This window comes from Hirundo rustica, chromosome 5 (assembly GCF_015227805.2).
Source record: "Hirundo rustica isolate bHirRus1 chromosome 5, bHirRus1.pri.v3, whole genome shotgun sequence".
In the NCBI taxonomy this organism is placed as follows: domain Eukaryota; kingdom Metazoa; phylum Chordata; class Aves; order Passeriformes; family Hirundinidae; genus Hirundo; species Hirundo rustica.
The window spans coordinates 8,889,911-8,912,150 of record NC_053454.1 but is presented as its reverse complement, the minus strand read 5'-3'; the positions used below and the strand labels follow the sequence as shown (position 1 = coordinate 8,912,150).

Here is a 22,240-nt window from a genome sequence, read left to right as displayed (position 1 = left end):
ACAAAAGTGCTATGGAGCTCAAAATGCTGATACCCTGTTTTGTACTCTGAGGGCGAATGAGATAATTATAGCACGTGGCTGTATTTCAAAATGCATGTGGCCATTTTTGGTTATATGCCAAATCCAAACAAAAGTACATTGTTAAAGGCAACCAGAAGTATTACATTTAGAACAGACTAAGGCAATTTAAATCTATTTTCCTTTTTTTTTGGTTAAAAAAAAAAAAAGTAAGGTGCAGAGAGAATTTTCTTTGCTTTAATGGGTGCCAAATCCTGATTAACAGTGCCAAAGAAAAGTAGTTTTACACAAAAGGAAAGACGATTAAAATCTAGAAATACCTGAATTGGATCTTTGATATCCAGATTTTTCCTGATTACCTGCAAAAGGAGTTGGGGGTGGATAGTTGGCTTCCGTGAGTTTACTGATGTCTGACGGTGGCGTTGGTGGTGGCGGTGGCAGCAAAGTGCTGTTAGGGCTACTAATATCTCCTTCAGCCACAAGAGTCAAGTCTGCCACATTTTCGTCATCTACCATCTGAATGCCTTCGGCCTGCAGCTCTCTGGATTGCCTTTTCCACACCGCGGCATTGTTCTCCTGGGCGTGCGGAATCGGAGACAACGGAGGACTAAAAGGAACACTGAAAGTCTTCTGGCTGTGGAGTGCTGCCAAAGCAGATTTATGTTTGTTTTCTGAGTAATCCATTTTCTTTACTGAATTTTCATTAAAGTTTTGCACAGACTCCTGTTTTCCACTGGGTGATGTACATCCATCACTGCCATCGCTTTTTGAAACTCGCTTGCTGAGGCCTTTAGGACCTGTGGGAGTAGATGAGGATGGTTCTGGCCCAGTGGGTGGTAAACGAAGAAAGTCAGGAAGAATAAGGTCTTCTTTCCTTAGCAGTCCACGTTGGTCATCTGCTCTGTTACTTTGTGCTTTGGATATGAGTTCAAAAAATTCTATTGGGGAAAAACCCAAAATTGACAAGTTTTTGTCAGAAAGTGCAATGCCATTAAAACGTACATTTTTCAGCACATTTATTTTCCATGAAGATCTTCAATTCTTTCAATGCTGCCTTGAAATAAGATCCCATGTCAATTAGGAACTTTTTCAATTGCAGCAATGTTCACTAGCATCACTATAATTAAGACCATCAGCATCGCTATTGTAAGAGTTTTGCAGTTTAGAACAGCTGCAATTCACTGAGCCTTGAACACGTCTTCTATTTTACGCAGTTAATAAATCTGTACACACACGCGGGATTTTTTAATTCTTTATACAAAACAAGGCTCTAGTCGTACAGACAATGGGTGCACGTTTTTATATTCTGGATGGGTTTCACCCATCTTAACTCAAAAATAGCATGCCATTTGAACATTCAAAGATTCAGAATGTTGCAAACTTCCTTGTTATATTGAGTTTCTCTCAGAGTAATTATATTTTATCACAGTTTAAATTCAATTCATGGTGTAGTTTTAAACCAGGATGTTATCATCACAGGGTATGATCAGATGATGATTTAAATAACCCCACTTTGCTTGGAGCTGCAATGAATCAGTAGCTTACAGGCAGTCAGTAAACATCCAAGGAGCCATTACCAAAAGCGATGGGGCAGCTTTTTAAAGAGGCTTTAACACAATTAGAAGTGAATTTCTGATCATGTCCCTAATGATATCCAATGGTTTAATATGTTTCTATATATAAATAATACTAATAGTAGATCAGCACTATTCTAAAAAGTTTCAAAACTTGGCAACAAGAAACTTATCAATTGTAAGCCAAGAATAATACCACTCCTCAAAAAAGAAGCATTGCAACAATAAACAAACTCTTTGGTACAAAACATAGACATATAAAAATATGTAATTCTGAATATAGGATCTCTGCATGTCCTAATTTTTCAAGAAGAAAGCACTTTAACTACAGAATATTAAAAGATGCTTAAAAAGGCCATCTCCAACAGATTAATTAAAATCAGCAGTTCCAACCCAGCTTATAAGTACTGTTTGAAGCAAAAGCCATTAAGAAATAAAGCAACAGGACATTATTATCAGTTTTAACTTAGCATAATATAAAGTCATACACTTGCACTTGTATGACCTTTTTCCTAAATCCTCTACTTATACTTGGCAGGCTTTGCAATGTATTCATAAAAATGACTTTTTAACATGCTTTTTTAAATGCCATAAAATTTGAATGTAGCCAAGATGGAAGCTTCAAAAGGCTTCTTATTGCCAAAGTTTTGCAAAATGGCGGTAGGCATAGTAAAACATGCAACATTTCTAAGATGTTTCATACAAAAATGTTTCTGAAATTTCAAAGTTCATAGACAGTTGTTTGTTTTTGCATTAAAAAACAGTCTACAACATTCGGTACTCATTTTCCAAACTTTGACAAATTTCACAAAACTCAAAATAAAATGTGAAAGCCTCGAATTCTGAAGTTTTCAAATTATGTTAATGTTTTACTCAGTCCTAGGAAAAAAAATGAAAGTATTAAAATGTGGAAAACAAGTTAACAAAAGAGTAAGCAACAGAAAATAATTTAAAATGCACTAATATTTTGTAATCATACTTATACTAAAAAAAAAAAAATCTATTTTGCAGTAGAGGTTTTAGCCATAGCGCGCTTTTTTTTTTTTTTTCCTCTCTTCAGTTCTAGTCAGTGGACATTTATTCACAGATTAACATTCAGAGGTAAACATTCATTTGCTATATAAATGTGCATAACCAGGTTTTGGATATGCGTGCAGGGTACCTTCCGCAGTAAATTGTAATCTGTGGGTCAGATATATCCTTTGAGGGTTTTTTTCCCTACATGGGAAAATAGGGAGGAGCGTGTAGGGCTGACAGACAGGTAATCACTTCAGTTCATGTCCTAGGGCACAGGGTGTTATGCCAAAATTTCTAGTGCTACATGATTGTTATTTCTCTTTTGCCCATGGACGTCTTTCCATAAAAAAGCAAATTCTCTTAAATTTTTTCCGATGATATCACCGGAAGCATTAAGATGTAACGAAGGAAATGCAAGACTACCAATAACCTCTTTGCTCATTTCCAGTTCTAAACACCTTTTCAGTGCATTTGCTGAATGCAAGTTTTCCTGTTGCCCATCACGTCTCCTCCACAGTCAGACTGCACTGCCCTGGCTGTTACAGAGTTCAACAAAAGAACTTACAAAAATTCTTACCTGAGTACATTTGGGTCTACACTACTGTGCAGTGCCTGTTGAACACTTATACAGAGGTGAACAGAAAGCCAAGCTTCTACACAGCTTACAAAGAGTATCAAGTGGGATGTTCAACTGCAGTTGAGTAACTAATTCCTCTTTATTTTACAGGAATTAGGTACCCCTCACTTGAAAATCCCACTGGGCACCTACATCGGTGTTTAGGTATTCTTAAAAATTTACCTTCAGTTTAAGAAAACTTGACAATTTGAACACACCAAACAAAAATATAATGGTCATGACTATGATTTTCACAACACAGTATTAAACACATGGTACCCACACAGACACAAAATGTTTCTAAGACTACTTATGTTAATATGTAAGCTATAAAGTTCACATACCCTCTGCTTCATCCAAATTTATTTTCTGACATTTTTTTTTCCCAATCTTTGCAATAGAGTCTTCTCTCTTTGACAGCCGGACTTCCCTAGCATTTTTTCCATTTTCGCCTTTCATTTTGATAGAATTAGACTTTCCTAGAGTTCTTCCCTCTCCCTGCATTAGAAGGAAAGTTAAGGTACTACTTACATTCAGGCTCTATCATTGTATACATAATATGGCCTAAAGGAATGAGGAAAGTTATTTTGGAAACACATTTCTCTAACACCACAACAAATGCTTTAGTTTAGTCTTGACTGTGGCAAAGAACTAGCAGTTCTTTGCCATAATCAAGACTAAACTAAAGCAATTCCCAAAAATGTAGAAATAAATATAATATTGCTTACTCTGAAGAATGCACATAACAAAAAGGGCCTTTGAACTACTGAGTAGCTCGATCATTTTCAAACATAAATAAGCCAATGAGACACGAAACAACAAACACAACACAGTGAAAGAGTTAAACTGATTCATCATGAAGACAAAGTTCTTCACAAATAAATGCTGTTGACAGTGGAAAAATATCAGACAGATTACAGCTGTATTCAATCTAGTTACATAATCTGGCCAATTCAAAATCACGTGTGAATGCAGCCTTTGATATAGAATTCTAGAAGGAAACAGAAGATGATCTAATGGAGAAAAACCGTTGCAGAAGACTTACAGTAGGTCCTTGACTTCTTGAAGATACAGTTGCAGTCTGTTTTACTAGTACGCCTCTTTGTTTCTCTGTAAACATTGAACATAAATACACCTTCTGTAACTACTGATTTATAAATCCCCAAAGAAGCAAGATCGAAGGGAAAATGATGGACACAACAGATTTTTGCTTTTAAATTGCTCCAATGCGTACTCAGAAAATAGAGTGAGCACACCTGACAACCCTGATACTTTTCAGTAAAAACCTTCCTCACATTGGCATTACTTTTAAAGTTAAAAGATGCTGAAGTTTCACTTACATACTAAATTTTCAGTTGCTTTAGATCATTAATCGTAAAATCTGGTAATTCATGTTGCTATTCTCAAAATTATAATTTAAGAAAGAAAAAGAAAATCAGCAGAAAAGACCACGGGAATGCCGTGTTGAATCTTTTCCATCTTGTTGCATACATCAATTATTTTGTAGACACTGCTGTATCCTCCTTGCCATCTTCTAAGTAACCAAAGGCTCCATCAAATTAAATCTGCCTACAGCAAATACAGTACCACAGAATCATAGCCCTCTTTCACTGGCTCATTCATTGCCACAGAACCAACCCACTGCCAGAATGATCCTCTATGATTTAGGTTTTTACAGCTGCTGGCAGCACACTGGATTTAGGCTTTACTTGTAATCCTTAAACTAATTATCTGTGAGAGTATTTAGATTGAAAATTTTTCAAACTAACAATTAGTTCTGTTGGTTAGAAAAATGACAAATCTGATTTTCCTCAATAAATAGCTCCATATTTATAATCCCAATTCTTCCTCAAAGAGGATCTCTGCTCTAAGTCTATTTAATTTAACCATATCTAATTTAGTTTTTGAAAATAAGTGTTCAATATCTCTAAGAAGGTCTCCTAATGAAACCAAACCTTTACTCTCAAGGCTGTTTACCTTAATCTAGAGTGTTAATTGTGCCAAGAGATTGTCAACTGTTTATCTGATTTTTTTTTTTTTTCCAATTATGTTGCCTAGGGTAATCATGAGTTTTACCCTTTTTGGTGTTATTTTCAGAAATTGTCATTTAGAACTAGAGAAGTAGGCTCTGCTACTTTCTCATGCTTAAGAAGAATATTATGATAGCAGCGCATATAGCTGCTGTACAAACTGCATCTGTTTTCCTTATACAGAATGTCCCTTAATCAATAATTGCCAAATGCACAGAAGATGTTTGGCATTTTATTCTCATTATTATTACTGACAACTGTGTTCCTAAGTCTGTGTGTGGATCTGTGGCTGAGTGCAAACAAAATATTCAAATATTACTACTGCAAAATTTCTTACAGCAACAGTAAAAATACTTGCTATCACGGATTAAATTAATCTTCAATCTTCAGAATCTTCACTGCCTTTTTAGTTTAAAAGAATATATGCCACATGTGACGTATCTAAATTTAATCACATTTACCTCACCTTCACATCAACAGGAAAAACTAACCATAGTCAGGGTTATAAAACCGACTTGGAACCATAAATAAAAGCTTTTATACAAACTTACCTCTACCCTTTGATGGTTCTTTTTCATCTAGAACAACCCGTTGACCATCCAGATTAGATATAGGGACACCAAGATCAAGGGGCTCCTGCTCACCACTCTAAAGTCGGATCACAGTTTGTATGTAATAGAGAAAAAGCTGTTTTCAGAACAAATTTATGCAGTCTGACATTTTTGAAAGAAAATGAGCAAAGCATTTTTATGCTTCAGAGTAGCTTCAGTACATCCTTCTACCATTCTAAAAATGTTTATTCCAGTGGTGTAAAACTACCTTGATTTCAATGAGTGTAACCCTATTCTGTGAGAAGAATAGTATTTGGGGAAAAAAGATACAAGGAGAAAAAAAAAATCATCCATATTGTAAGTGTGCTTAAATACTCTAGCACCATTAGTGTGTATGTGTATGTTCAGCAAATCATGCGTTTCAGAGGACATTTAAGATTATTTATTTTCTAAACTGATTGTATTTTGTTAATTCTGTAATTTCATTAAATGAAGTTACCTTTATACCAACATGCTTTTCAGTTATCCTAACAAGTTGGACCACAAAATTAACTTTACATTCCTAGGTATTCCAGCATAATAGAAAAGAGAACATGCTAGCCAAGAGTTCAGTAGTAGAGATGTTGAATCAGTCTGCTTTCACAAAAAATTTCTGCAAGGGGATTTGTGGCAACTTTCATGATTCCCAGGATAATGGAACAAAAGCTTTAATCCAACCAGCTTTCCCTGGCTAATAATGGGAGTTGAGCTCTGGAAGAATCAAGGTTCAGGCTTGCTCATTTAGGATGTTGGATTTATTCTGAAGAGAATATAAAACAGACGTAGACTAAATATTTGAGGTAACTGCTATTAAGTATAATGGTTATAAGTATGATGCATTTTATCTCAGAATGTAGCTATAGACATTTAAATGCCTAATTCTCAGGAGAGGAATCATTCCAGGCACTATCATATGATCTTCTCCAGACAGAAAATATTGCTGCTTGAATTACATCAAAGAATACTTACTAGTCTTGCCACAAGTTCATTAAGATTTAAACCATATTTTGCAACAACAGGCCTTAAGACCTCTGTTACTGGTTTGGTGGGTTTCGCCTTCAGACCAACTGACCGATTGATAGGAACAAGATCCAGCCTGAAACAGAGCAATTGTAACATTAAGTGTGAAATATTCCAGTATACAAAGTGAACAGAAATATGGAAAAAGCAAATCTGCAGCAAAGTTACACCAATTTACAGCTAGTAACTAGCTGAAACTGTAGCAGCATGAATCTATGCTAAACTGAAGCAACAAAGAATTTATTAATTCTTTTACATTTCTTTATTATTAATATATTTAATTCATTATTACTTATATTTAACATAAATTACAATTGTACTGTTTCACTGGCCAGAGCTAAGTGACAGCCTGAGCCAGTCTATTTCAGACCAAGGGAAAGTGTTCCACAGCACTGCCATATTCACAGGGAAATTACTCTGACCAGTTTGCTCCAGGAGTCCTTCCAAAGTGACTCCATGCCTGGACTATAGACTTGGATGCAAGAAAAATACTTCATCTCAGTTCCACAAGACAGACTCACAACTTCTTATGCAATTACATGATTTGGATTTGGACAAGTATTTTAATTTTTAAGCAGACTAACAAACACAGTGGAATTCCAGATGATGCTACTTCTTTAGGGTTGGCCACCATATAGTGAAATATTGGTACAAGAGAAACTTACACACCAAAGCTGAAAAAGTAATTAACTTAGAATTTACAGGCTAAATATAGCTCTCTTCAGAGCCTATTTTACATTATTAAAACAGCAAAAGAATAATGAAATACAAAAATTAAAACAAATAAACAAACAAACAACTAATTCATTAGCATCTATTCCCCTGCACAGAGCTGTGCCTAGCTTTGGTTTTGTTCTGTTTCTTTTTATACTCCTCTTCATCTGTACCCTGAATCCTCCATAAGCCTCATTTGACTGTAATGGTACTATAGCATGAAATCAAGGACAAGTTTATTCCCAACAAAAAAAGCCAGAAAATGTACATCATCATCAGATATTACTATTACTAGTAATTTTGTCAGTCACAGTTACATATAAAACTCACGTTTTATCTCACAAAAATTACTTAAAGATGTTTACTCATGTTGACTTTTCCATAGGAAGCCAGAATACCTGAAACTTTGTCTTTCATATTTTCTCTAACAGAATACAACAGTTACTAAATTGAAATGATCCATTTTAATCATTAGTTGGTAATTGATACAGAAGTGGCAAACACTGAGGTAGCTAAGTATAGCCACACAACATTTCTCCTTTGTCTGAAAATATTCCAAATATTTGACTATATTTGCTTACATAGCATCTAGCCAGAGAAGGGAATAATGTAGAATATTTCTACACTTTAATTATCACACAAATAACATATGGTACTGCCTACTTAAAGTTCCTTTTTATCTTGGAGACTCAACAAGCTCACACCTAATAAAAGACTGCTCAATCTCAATTTCAAAATTGAATATGTTATGCAGTATTTATTAACCTGAAGTACCTTTAAATAGAAACTAGCCCAGCTTCCTAAGGAAAAGTCATGTAGAGCCAAAATAAGGAAAGACTGACAAAATAAAGTTCAATCACTTCAAAAGCCCAGGTCAGTAATATAACACATTTCACTTCAATACTTTTTTGTGAAATAATTATTTCAGGAGTTTTCATAGCATTAATTTGAATTCATTTTGGAAAAAAATACAAATGTTATTTTGAAAAAAGCCCACACACTGCCAAACATATTACATAAAACTAAATATATCATGTACTGCATTATATTATATCCATACTAATAATTTAACATTGACTTGTTTAAGATTCAGGGTTCATCAGATGAATTTTATTTATACAATTAGTCTTACTATAATTTTCCAGGTTGGAATATAATTACAGATATAATTGAATGGGAACATGTCATCAATAAATATATCCATTTAATTTTAGGACTAGCAGACTCACAGTTCTATTTCCAACCTACCAAACATGTTTCTTTCTGTTGTGGGAGGTCCCTCTGGACCCACAGATTTGTCCAATGCTTTAACAGCTGCCTCAGCTTGAGCATTTTGACATAATAATAATATTTAAATGTCTAAACTGGAACACTGGCATCAAAATCCCACTTGTATCCTAAGAGCAATCCAGAAAGTCCCCTCCTGCAGCTGCACAGCCTCCTGTTCCACTGCACAGGTAACTGGCAACACATCCTTTACTGCATTTACAAAAAGTAAAATGGAAAACAGGGTGGAAAAGGCCAGAGGAAGATGTTATTTTTGACTCTTACCGAAATAAAGTGCGTTTTTCTAAGCGCAGGTCCCGAGACTCCAGGATACTGCTGTCTTGGTGCAATACCAGGGGCTACAAAGCATGGCAGGGACAAAAGAAGAGAGAGCAAATTAATTTTAAACTATGTAAAAAAGAGCAGCTTTGTTGTTAAACTTTTTTAAGGTAACTCAGAATATTATTAATATAAGTTGCACGCATTCTAGTGATTGTTCCATTACAGTATGGAACATGATTAAAGCGGGTTTTCTTTTGGCTAGGTGCGAAACAATCACCAAAATTCAATTTCCACTGGAGGCAGCAGGTATTCAAGGAACTTAGTTTTGTAAAACAAACCTAGACTCTTCAACTTACAGAAATTACATAGAATGATGCATTAGAAAATATGGCCAGCTAACAGTCTTTATAAGCTTTAAAAGAAAAAGACCATAACTATGAACATTCATTGATTTTTGTCACCGTAATCAGCTAGATGGATCAAAAGCAGAAATTTAAGAGAATAAATACTTCACATCCACAGCTTCTCTCTGAATTAGGCTAAGAGCCATCACACACACACACTCTGCACCATCCACACAGATTGCTGTCTTGGAAATTTTCCTCAATATTAAAGCCTGTACCTCATTTCTAGTATTAATGCACTCCATTCATCTTTGAAATGAATGCCACTATGTTTTTGGGCTTTAATGCAGGAGCATCTACTACCAGACATTTGTTTTTCTTTGTGGGTAATTCAATTCTTCAAGTAACCAGCATTGCCAATGTAAAGCTATGGGCAGAACCAGGAGATGATGGTCAGTATGGAGAGAACAGAATTCCTTATTTATAGAATGGGGACCAAAATGCTTCCAAAAAAGCCCAGGAATATGCATTACCTTATCCCCTCCAACTAGAAACAGGTCCACTGCAGCTATGTTGATGCCATGCTTCTCGCAGACCCCGGAGAGCACCTCTTTGATGGAGAACCCGGATTTCACAGCCATTTTGCTCGATGAGCCATCAGGGAGGTTTACACAGCAGTATTTGGGGGATTTGTCTTTTTCCGGAACAAATGCAGGCAATCTTGAGGTTTCAGACTTGAAAGGAAAAGGAAAGGTCAATGCCCAATGGGAAAATTAGGACTGGGTATAAACTTTTAGAGTCTGCACAGCTCAAACCAAGCCAAGAACCATACTTTCTACCAGGCCTTAGAAATCCTTCCAAATATCACAAATATCAAATAAATTTAAATCCTGGGAGAAAAAAATTTAGATAACGATCACAATTACTGCACAAGTCTAAGCTTATTACAAGAACAGATAAGGTTTTACACAGCGAGTGTGTAAACCAGTTACAAGATTTACTAAAGAATTCCTACGTAAAAAGTATAAAAGAAAATAAAAATTTATTAAGCATCCAAATAGTTAAATGTCTGTGCTCAATAATGTCCCGCTGATGCAAAAAATTACCATTGGCACCCTATGAATCAACATTTAAGTGAAGAGGAATGCCTTTACACATCAGCTTTCTCAATCTTTCCTCTCAAAATTTCCTCTTCTTTCAACATAACATAAATTCTATGCACAAATACACTGCAGAGAAATTAAAATTTTAAAATTATTTGCTTCATGACCATTAATTGTTTTTAGTAAAGGGAATTAGAACTACAATGTTATGGGCTAGGCACTTGCCTTTATTTGAGAGTAACAGTAGAACAGTAACACTACTTCTAAATATCAAAAGGATCTTTGAAAATTTAACAAAAATCTCACTTATAAATTAAAAGGACACTAAAAAAATATTGGTTTCAACAGCCTTTTAGGGTACTCATCATGCTTTTTCTCTTTTCTTTAACTTGGTGCTTCTCATTCAAATCACAGTAAGTTTCTGACTTAAATCAGGTGGGAGTGGGAGAGAAACGAGGGGTTGCTGCCGTAGAGAGGCTTTGCATTTTCTGGTTTTTAAGATAAGACTTTTCTGCAACAGAAATAAACATGACTCCACCATGCTTGTTTCCCTGATCAATATTTTTAGTATAGATAAAATTACACAGTTATTAGTTAATTACACAGAATCTAGTCTATTAGAGGGATATCAAAAGCACAAAAAAAGTAAAAATTCCCTTTTTTAGATTCTTCCTTCATGTCAACATAGATAAAAAAGGTATTACATCTACTGTTTTAATTTTGCACCTCACTGTTTTACACTGTGAAGGTAGAACTTGATGATTAAAAATCACAGCATTTTCACTTGTTAATTTCTTAGCAAGACAAAGTGTTTGCAACACACTTCTCAGGTTTTTAGGACCAAGTTAAGTCATAATGACAAAAAAACACAACTTTAAAAGAAAGAGACAGAGAAGAAGCACAACTGACACTGGCACAACAAAAATCAACCTAATGCAACTTTGCATCCCCCTTATTGCACAGGCCAAGAAGAGGGAAAGCTTTAACTTGTAGTTGCTGAAAACAGATTCTGAAATGAACTGTTTTTAAAGATCTACAGTCTTTAAAAGGGAAGCTGGGAACTTTTAAAAGTTCACTGGTGCCCAGTGTTAAGACAGACAAAATGCAAAGCACACTCAAGGACAGAACAAGAAGTAAGGTATGAATACAACCTCTACAGCATTTCTAACACTCTAAAATTGCCTAATATTACATCTTGTGCTCCAGCTGTATCATTTCAAAACCCTTTCCCAACGCATTTTGTCAAGCAAGCTGAATCCCACTACTCAGAGTCAGTAATTCCCTGTTTTATCTGCTCCCCACTGGTTCAGTAGTAAGAGGCAGCCATTACCAAGTCGAGACTAGCAGTGGATGACATGGAGCCTTGTGATTCCCGTCTGTATGACAATCCATTGGACTGAAAAGAATCTGTTTGTGCAAAGAACCAGCAATCAGTAAAGAGGCTGATTTTATTATTTATTATAATACAGAAAACTCTTTCAAATATTAGCTTGTTAGGTCACAAATTTTTCTTTTTTCATTAAAAGGAAGAAACCACCAAATCTTCACACAGAAGCATGGAAGCCAAAGCAACTTTTCATCGAGTGTTTCTTGGTTATGTAACCCCCCAATAAACCCCCTGGTTTTTATAGTTAAAAAAACCCCAAACCTCTTTTTAATAAAAATATTAGCTTAGTTAGCAAGTTTTAACAAGATTTCAATATTTCACCTTAAAAATTATTCTTCCTCTTCAGATATTCTCAGGGGAGATAAATATTTTTAAAAGTGCAAGTATGGTGTTAGAACACTAAAATCTAAGACGACTACCAGTCACTTTCAGAAGGTTATGTCTATGGTCTCAGCAAATGTCTCTGATGTCTTTTCACAATGAACATACTGAGACCACTCAAATCATATATATAATCAAAGGTATGTTGTGGGTCTGGGCATTTACCAGAAGCTAAAACTACAGTATCAAATACGGACCAAATTTGGTGCTTTGCTGGAATTTCTTCATTATTTTTAACTCAACAGAATGATATACTGCAAAACTTTCATCTCCTCTAGAGGCCACATACAGCTGCTTTCATAAGGGAACTCTTCCTTAAACTCTCAAACACAAGTAACAAATCAGCAAGCTACAAGGGCTTTCACACCTCTGACTTTCCTTTTTTCATTTTAGTCAGGGAAGGTGAAAACAGATGGTGACTCTGTTCAAAAGTGAACTTACCTGTGTGTTACTGATAAAAGAAAGAAAAGTGGGATAACGCAGATGGAGGAATTTTTAAATAGCTGTAACTATAGCACTATTTGCTTTACTGCTCCTGGACTTTTCTGTAAAGATTTGAAATTATCTTTCTATAAAAATAGTAACTCTCTTCTTGAAAAAGCAATTCCCAGCACACAGAAAGGCAGAATGTGCCAAAAAGTAGAAAAGAAGTCTTGTGGAAGTCAGTAAATATAAATTTAAATACTGCCAATTTTTCATCTATCTACTTGTACATTCCCTTCCACAAATCTGCTGCAATATCAGCCATGCCATGGCCTTCTGGCTTGACAGTTCTTTTCCCCTGTCACTCCTAAGAATGCACTTAGATAGCAACTAATCATGGTGAGATTAGTCACATCTATTGCTGAAACAACCTCGAAACGAAGCAGAATGTGATACTCACCGTTTGGATAATCACCATTTTCTCTTCTCTTCTGTGATTTTCCCAAACTCTTACTTCTTGACCATGAGAAGAACGTTCCTCTTTTTTTCTTCTCAGTGTCCTCTTCTCCTGACTCTTCATTTAAAGATCTTCCTGACTTTGACTTACCGCTTAGCTATCACCAAAACACAATTAAATCACTGGTTGGATCACAGTTGTGAGTATATTGTCTAAAATAAACCTTCCCACACTGCTTCCTAAAACAAGAGTGTGATGGCCAGGCTACCTGCCTTCTTTACCCCACGCACAAGTGGCTGTGCCAGCATCCCTCTCACCAGCAATCAAAAAAACCCAAAAAAAACCTCACCAGTGGCAACAAAAAGAAATAGAGAGATAGAAATGTGCTACTTGGTACAAAACAGTACCTGGAAATGAGCCATGGAGAGCTCCAGCAAATATGAAAGAACTGTCCCCAGCTCACCAGTAATGCCCAAGTTAATGTGGAAAGGCCATTTGCCTTGCTTTTAAAACACTGATTTTCACTTTGGTAGTTTTCCTAGGCTAGGCTTGCACATGAACAGCTTTCAAAGACAATGACAAAGTACTGATTAACATTTACAAGTAAAATCAAGTATTTATTAGAGTTGAAGAATACAAATGTCAGGAATGTTTGATATTAAACTAAACTTGCTTTTAACAAGCTAGTATTCTTGTTAGATTATTAGAATATTCCTTGAAATGCTACTTTTTAAAGGTTCCTAGTCATAAGAAGACATAATGGCAGATGGGGTAATCTGTAATGATTGACATGAAAAATGAAAAGTTATAATTTACCCATGCAGTTATGTAATGCAATGGTGGTATTATCTACAAGAAGAAAAAATAAACCCTAAATAATGTCAGGGCATCAGTCAGTAAGACTACTGGTCTAATTTTTAAGCAACTGTACTTGCTTAACACAGAATTATCTTTGTTCAGGAGGAGCTAAGAAATTAAAAACTACCCTCTACAAAAATGAGCTCATTAAGGTTAAGCCTTCTCCAAAACTTCTGATAAAATGTCTCCTCTCAGGCAAGGTTAAATTGTCACATCTTAATTTCCATATTCAACCAAAATAAGCTTCTAAACTGATGCATTAACAAAATAATCCTTACTTTTTATTTGTACACATTTAGTTAAATAATAACGAAGACTTAAAATTATATTCAGAAATGCAATATCTAGAAAACTAATTCAAAGGCAGTGATTAAAAAAATAGTATATTCTTGAGCACGTAAAAATTCTGCAATTGTATTTGCCAGCATCTCTAATAACACATTTTAATTTTATTTTATATATTATCTTCGATTGTCTAAAAAACTTGAAGAACATTATTTAAAAACTTGGTTTTGGAGATAACAACAATGCAAAGGTCACCTTTTTTGGTGTTGACATGTTGGACTTCTCTGAACTGACGCTGTGTTTAGAAGTGGGGCTGCTGGGAACGCGCTGAGGATCAGGAAGAGGACGTCCTTCCACTTCAGCTAAGATGCACTCTTGGTAAAGGGGGGATTTGAGGAAGCGAGTATAGCTATCAAACTTCATCAAGTTAAATATCTGAAATTAACCACAATGGATAACTGTTACACACATTCAAGTAACACAGCAAGAAAATGAAGCCACTTTGCCACAGGAAATGCCACAAAATTTAGAACATCAGGCTGTAAACAGCACAGGCATGACATTGTTTAGACCCGGCTAAATACACTGCACCCATTTAAAGTGAAACATAATTTGATCTATTGCCCTGTTACAGGTTCAGAAAGCAAGTCACGATTAGTGCAAAGTGCAAGCTGAGATGCTGTAGTCTTGACAACACCATCCTCTCTTACTGCATTGATGCCATTCTATGTGGAGCATGTAGCAAGCTGGCCATTTAGAACATTTTAAAGGTTGTTACACTATCACTGTATGTGACGGGATTAAGTTGTACAAGTGTGTTTTAAGGCAGTCGTGAACAAGGAAAGTTTACGTTCTAAAACACACAAATATGATATAATCACCATGCGCAATATTGCACAAAGTTAATTGCTGATGTGAGGAGAAGTTGAGAGTCCTTTACAGCAGATATAATGTTCACAGAATCAGAGAATCATTTAGGCTGGAAAAGACCTCTAAGACCATCACATCCAGCCATTAACCCAGAACTGACAAGTGTTAACAGTAAACCACAGACACCTGCCAAATGATAAGGAAAAAACCCATCAGTATCTCTGGATAACTCAATAATCAAGGTGCTGTAGATCTTGAAAGAGAACAGTTTACATTTACATTACCAATATTTATCTTTAACCACACAGGAAAAAAGCAGCTCTATATCTGGAGCAAATATCTGAGGCTGATTTAACTGAAGCTAAATCTTTTTCTTAAAAGCTAAATAATGTTTAAATTTTTTGTTCCATTTTTGCAAACCTGCTGTTTTAAGTGAATCCATACTTTTAGCTCTGTATCTTCTCCAGTGATTCAGTTGATCTGAAGAAACAGTACGAATGGCTGCTTCTTTGGACATGACAAATTCCCCCCAAGGAAAGGAAGGTATGCACCACCCAGCAGGTTATGGCATTCCCAAGAGTATAAAGGGAAATCCATCCATCACTGAGACAGAGTGGCCCATTTGCAGATGGAAACCATGCTTCAGATTGTTCAGACACAGCCTTCTCAACAGGCTTTAGCCCAAAACTTATCTTGTAAGCAGCGAGATAGAGCAGACAGAACTTGATCCTGTAGAGTCACAGAAACGTAACTCAAACTGAATGCCAACTTCCATGGTTTTGACCTTCCCTTCTGTATATTCCCATTCCAGATTAGGTGCTGCCTGTCATCTTTGCTGGGCCTTCTAATGCACTGTTTTCCACATGGTAAGCTATGGAAAAATAATTCTGTATATGCTAGCTTTGACAGTCTGCAAATTAAACACACTTCATACAGGAAAAAAAAAAAAAAAAAAATTATAACCTTTTAACTTTGCTGGACAGAGTCATGAGAGCGTTACTAATTTACCCTGAGTTGATTATCATCTGCCCTAATTCTACATGAAGTACATGCTGTGTTACTCTTACTTTAATACGCTCAAGTGACCTACACTGTCTTCCATCCAGAAACACTGAAAATGTTTGCTCTTACTCAATTTACAAAAAGGAACAACATCCTAAATAGGAACTTTGGTAGCATCCACACTGCCATTACAACCTCTGACCAGAAGATCATGGACAAATTTGTCAGGGCATGGACAAGAAAGCAAGAAAGCAACTTTCAGGGGTATTCCCAACAGGCAGTCCTTGAGAGAGAACGGCCTGGAAGTGTTCCCAAGGCACTTCCCCACACACTTCTGCAACCCCTCTGCAGCCTTACAGCAACACTCCCTACTCCCCAGCCCCACACTCATCAACAAGCACACAGAGCAGCCCCTTGCACTCTGTGGCCAGCGCTCAAATCTTCAGGATCCTGTGAAAGACCACAAATGCAGAGCTTTCACTTTATTAGGGCAGCGTCCCCACCGTGAGCTGAACTCAGAAAGTCTGTGGGTGTGCTGCAGCACCCACACAATGCCCAGCTGTGTGTTCTCAAGGTGCTGCCATCCACCAAGACCACAGACTGATCTGCAGAACCACTCGCTGAAGCCAAGAAGTTAAGGGCCACCAAGCAGCTGATTCCCCAGCACTGACCTCAGCCAGGCAACACCACCAGCACCTCAGGCAAGCTCCAAGGCCACGTCCTTCAGCAGAAGTAACTCTCATCCTGCTTCGCTTCATTTTTCAGTGAAAGGAGCGGGTCTGACTGAGGGACTGACAATTTGAGACTAGCAGGTCAGGTACAGAGGCCTTGTGGCTGGGACTGGACCCACAGCAGGATTCTCATGAGCATTTTCTCCCGCATTATGAGCCCTCCAACCAAGGATACAGCATTTCAAAGGGACAAAACCTGCATCAGCCCTGTCACCTGACTCATCGGGACACCCCGTACTCCACTGAGTACAAGGGAATGGGAGAGGGTAAGGAGGAATTCAGGCATAGTCTCCACACCACCAGGATGACAAATGCATGAAAAAATGTCGGAGAAGGTGGTGACTGGTAATTCCCACAGAAGGCTCAGGCTTGGAAGGCACATAAGGAGTAGCTCTAATGCTGGAAGCTACCAGACCAGCAGTCAGACCTACCTTTCTATCTCCACTTTGCAGGAGGATGACACTATACCCAGCTGCTCAGACTGCCCTAAAGCATGTGGTCTGGGGTTGTGCCCTAAGATTGTGACCTGGTTCATTAAAGCTATGCCCTTGATTTCAAAATGATGAGATCAAAATTACTTCTACTACCAAACTGGTAGGGTAAAAGAGATACCAAAGAGATGACTTAGGGGAAAAAAAAAAAATAGAAACTTAAATTCTATAGGAAATGTAAAGTGTATCCTGTTGTTGCATAACTCTTCTGATTATCAAAAGTTATTTAAAATACATCCACTTCAGAGGTCTTCATATTCCAATATTTTAAAATCTCTTTGCCTGACAGTAGTATTAAAGCATAAAAGAAGAACTCCTTTAATACAACTGACATCTTAAAAACCAAAACTAGACACTATTTGTGTACCCAACTCTCCACTAAAGAAAAGGAAAGCAGCCATATGCAAACACTCTATGCAATGGTGCTGCAACACATGGGATTATTTACTTGCACTAAACCCTCATTTCAATAATAGTACTTTTCAGATTATTTTTTAGTTAAATGACAATTTTCTCTACACATAACAGAAGAATAGTTAAGCAGTCTTTTTTCTGTTCTTCTAACAGAGCCAAAAAATACAGCACATAAAACTATTTTTACAGATTATAAAGGAAAAGATAACAGACATAAACATAAAGCATTTATGGTCACTATGGTTACCTGAAGTTGCTGTTCCTTGAACATATCGGGATGGGGAGAATTGAGAATATCATCTGCCAGCTGTGCCTGGCTGTCAATATTAACTGGGGTTGTAGCTTTGCTACACAAGAACTTACTGAAGATCTCCCGAGCCCTGTAAGAAAGCTACAGAAAAGAAATGTCAAATGTATGTTGGTTTTAAAACCATACTTTTAGCTAAGCATTTCTTACACTGATATATTCCGCCCAAAGATACATGGCTACTCCTGAATCTTTTATATACGTATTTTTCAGATACCGGCTTTTGCCAGTTTTAGGCACATAAATAGGGCTTTTCCTTTAAGATTACAAATCTTCATCAAATATTTTTCAAACAGTAAAAGTTGTCCTCCAAATAAAAATTAAAATAATCAAGCAGTGAAGCAAAGCTGGTATTTTTTTTAAAGGAGAGTAGATTTTTTTTTACATTTTAGACCTTTTACATAACAGTTAGTATTTAAATACATCCTCTAAGATTCAATTTCTAGAAGTGAGAAAAAGGTAAGTATATGTATGAATATTTACAGTCAAAACCACCCATTTTTAACTTGTTTACTTTGAAACACCCACATCACAAAAATAATGAAAAACCCACCAAGCTGAGCCCACAGCCCTTAAGGGTGATGTTGAGAAAACACATTGTTTGAAGACAGAAGAAAGTAGAAGAAAAAAACCTCATTAACAGACAAAACAGTTAAGAGAGACTTGGAAGATGAAACTCTTTCCCCCACATAAACCTGACCAGATTTGGCTGTGGTGCAGACAGAAGTGCTGCCAACCTGTACAAAGTTCAAAATTCACACAAACTGCCTGACCAATGTAGGATTTCCTCAAAAGGATGGGATGGAGATTCTCATAATTTGTGAACAAACATGAGAGCCCTACCCTTTGAGCAGCAGATAATGTAAGTTATTTAGAAACACAGTCTTGGTTGGTGGAGGCAGTCAAGCTGAGTGTAAGAGGTCTCTCCTTGACATCTTCAATTAACTTGCTCTGCACTTCCATGCACTGCTGGCCATTTCCAACATCCAGGATACCTTACCTCATTCTTACAGAGCTACCTCTGCACTTTAAACACATCCAACATCTTAAATTTAGGTCATCTCACCCCATTTTAGTGATGTCACAGTACACAGACCAAGCACAGCCCCATTAATTTCAATCATCTTGAAGGAGTAATAATTTTTGAAGAAGCAACACAAGGTACTGAAATACAACACTGACTTACCTCTTTTTTATCATGTGCAGGTACATGGTTAAAATATTCACAGGCCTGCCAAAATAAAATATTTTCTTCGCTAAATTCTTTCCGTAGAAATTCCTAGGGGAAAAAAAATAAACAAATAAAAGTCTCAGAGAAAACTTAAATGTCTTAAAGCTTAAACAGCATATTTATAATGCTTGGAAAGTTTGCATAAAGGTAAGTTTGAACGGTCCAGTTTTCTTTTAAAGTAAAAATAAATGTATGTCCAATACATACCTGATGCTCCCCCTCTTTCTCATGTCTTTTTAAATGTATATATGTATAGGAGAATACATCAAGTTACAATCAAATCATTTGCAAGTATAAAGTTTGAAATGTCATGATAAATAGTGCATAAACTGGTGAACAAACTTTTAATAAAAAATTAAATAGTTTATCAGCTAGATTTAAAAGTGACACTGTAAACTGTCTTTAATTGCAGTTCTACTGATAGAACAGAGTAGATGTTTATCAAGAAGTGCCTGTAATCAATTCTGGATTCATTACAGTGTCTTTTTGTATGAAATTGCAACTATAAAAGAAAAAATGTTCTTTTATCACTGTTCATTGTGTTCAACATGGTTACAAGGCTTCTCTTTGGAAAATACTCACTGAGAGGAAAAGGAAATATCTCCCAGTACAACACACAATAATCAGGACATATATATTACAGCATCCTAAAGTTCCAATGAACAGTGGTACTGATTGAGTTGGAAAACTCTACAAGCACAAACTGCACCATATTCAAATCTGTATAATTCAACATTCTCTCAGCATATTAAAAGCATTTTAACCATCAGGGGAAAAATAATATATTTTTAAAAAACTGTCACATGTGTACCAGTGAAGCTTTCTTATCATATAAAGCAGGCTCAGAAAGCCATGTAAGAAGAATCTCCACGGAAATAAATTTAAGTAAATTTATACTTTTCAGATTTACATAGAGTTTAGGGAGTCCAGCTGTAAGAAAGCAAGAAATAAACTACAATACAGGGAATCGAAATGCCCAAGCAAGCTCCGAATTTGAAGTTCTTCAGATACATAAGCTGAGACACCAAATGCATAAAAGAAAATCCATAGAGTAGTCAGGGGAACATTTCTGCAGTTTGCATGTAATTACATATTAAAAGAGAATCAAATGAGTGAGCAAGAACCGGAACACCACTGCCTACTTCCCCTTGGCACGTTCCCTGCGAACCCAGACTCCATGTCCCACTTGCTTCCTTGTGGCCACAGGATTTGGGCACAGCTGGCTGTCCAACAACTCACCCTCACCAGGAGGGCCCAGGGATGCCCCAGCTGGAACATCAGGCAGCCCAGCACCCGTCACCCATGGCTGGGAAGCTGCAGAGGTTGGTCTGAACCCTTGAGGGGGAAGCTGCAAACAGCTCTCTCTCACCTCCTGGCTGACTGCAGCAGCTATTATGCAAAGTGTGGGGATTTGCAAAACATGCAAAATCTCTCCTTCTTAGAGAGTAATTCCTGCTCTGTGACAAAGCTGTCCTCAGGAAAGGCAGATGCTGGAGCCCAAATGCAGCGAGACACTTCCTATGGAACCATGAATTAAATGCTGATGCCTCAGTGTTCCTGGATACTGGCAGCAATCTGTAACTGCACAGTGTTACGGCAACCAGGTTAATAAATCTAAGCAATGGCTCTGGACATCTCCTGGGCCCCAAGCAACTGGTGGTGCACCCAATAAACTTTAACATTCCCTAACTGTTTTTTACGGTGGGTATTTCTTTAAGACATGCACTTTTGCAGGGTTTATAAAAAGAAGTTCTAATTGTAATAAAATGGGGGGGGGGGGCGGGGAAAGTAAAACTTCCAGAATATCTGAGGTTGGCTTTTGCTGAAATGAAGTGTACCTTTAACCTTTTTATCTGAAAATTTATTCAAATTATATGAGCTACTTTTTGCATGTATAATGTAAGTTTTGAAATATCGTAGCAGCTAGAAATTTAATGCAGTCCATTTTTCAGATGGACTCTAACATCAGATCAGAATTGTAATTTTTCTTCCAGCCTGACAAGAAGTAACAGTATGAAAGCAGAAATGCTGTTAACTCCCAGATTGCTCTGCTGAACCAAGGAACATAATAGCCAGGATGTATTATTTTGCTTTCCTCTTCTCTGTTTCCACAAACAGATGTTCACTGTTACTGTGGGTTTTGGGTTCGCCCACCAGTTAACATGAAAGTCTGTTTATTAACCACTGTGATCTCTTAATACTTTTGTATCAAGCAAAAGAGTCTTTCTGAGTTACTGCAGATTCCAATAATCTGCATCTCCTACACCACAGGTTTCCTTACAGCCTCACTGTGAAAATTCCTTGGGCAGCATAAACTGTCCCTGTGTAACACATTCAGAATCAGCACCATACTCTCGGCAAAACCCTCAGTTTCCTCGCACACAAAATAGAGATTATGCCATTTACAACTTCATAAATGTGCTGTGCAGAACCATATTTATGTATTGCAAAGGATTTATGCTCAGCAATACTCCTTCAAGCTGCAGTTTTAACCGGTGCTCTTAACAATCCTAACTACTTCCAAAAAGTATTTCTAAAAATCTTTTGCAGGAAAAATAAGCCACTCTATCATGGAAAAAGTCTTCTATGTCACTTCCAACATTTCAGGGGATAGATGTGAATAACGACCCATTCTTAGGAAACTACCGAAAGTACTTCTCCTTTACAAAGAGTACAGATACAAAAAATTTTACAATATGGGGAAGCATTCTAAAAGTTCCCAGACAAAGCCAAATATAGCTTCCATCTTCACTGGAAACTTCTGCTATGCAGAAATGCAAGGCAATCTGAATATTACTGTGAGCTCTTACTCAACTGTGAGTCTGTGTA

The 22,240-nt window shown here is 36.7% G+C and overlaps 1 protein-coding gene across 10 annotated transcripts in view; it reads right to left on the bottom strand.

Annotated features, from left to right (window-relative positions):
• RGS12 (regulator of G protein signaling 12) overlaps window positions 1-22,240 on the bottom strand; it is an 85,805-nt gene that overhangs the window by 14,408 nt on the left and 49,157 nt on the right. For 7 of the 10 annotated variants that reach the window (XR_009207826.1, XR_009207825.1, XR_009207828.1 and 4 more), the window contains 12 exons: window positions 19,367-19,459; window positions 18,121-18,264; window positions 14,621-14,800; window positions 13,226-13,379; window positions 11,905-11,981; window positions 10,005-10,205; window positions 9,131-9,204; window positions 6,815-6,941; window positions 5,807-5,903; window positions 4,271-4,335; window positions 3,570-3,723; window positions 339-956 (listed from right to left, as the gene is read on the bottom strand). Coding sequence is in view for 3 of the 10 variants with exons in the window: in XM_040064150.2 (XP_039920084.1) it covers window positions 339-956; window positions 3,570-3,723; window positions 4,271-4,335; window positions 5,807-5,903; window positions 6,815-6,941; window positions 9,131-9,204; window positions 10,005-10,205; window positions 11,905-11,981; window positions 13,226-13,379; window positions 14,621-14,800; window positions 18,121-18,264; window positions 19,367-19,459 (1,984 nt within the window). In the remaining 7 variants the exon portion in view is untranslated. Of the gene's footprint in view, window positions 1-338; window positions 957-3,569; window positions 3,724-4,270; window positions 4,336-5,806; window positions 5,904-6,814; window positions 6,942-9,130; window positions 9,205-10,004; window positions 10,206-11,904; window positions 11,982-13,225; window positions 13,380-14,620; window positions 14,801-18,120; window positions 18,265-19,366; window positions 19,460-22,240 lie in introns of those variants that run through there. The other 3 variants (XR_009207829.1, XM_040064156.1, XM_040064155.1) reach the window with 3 other exon arrangements.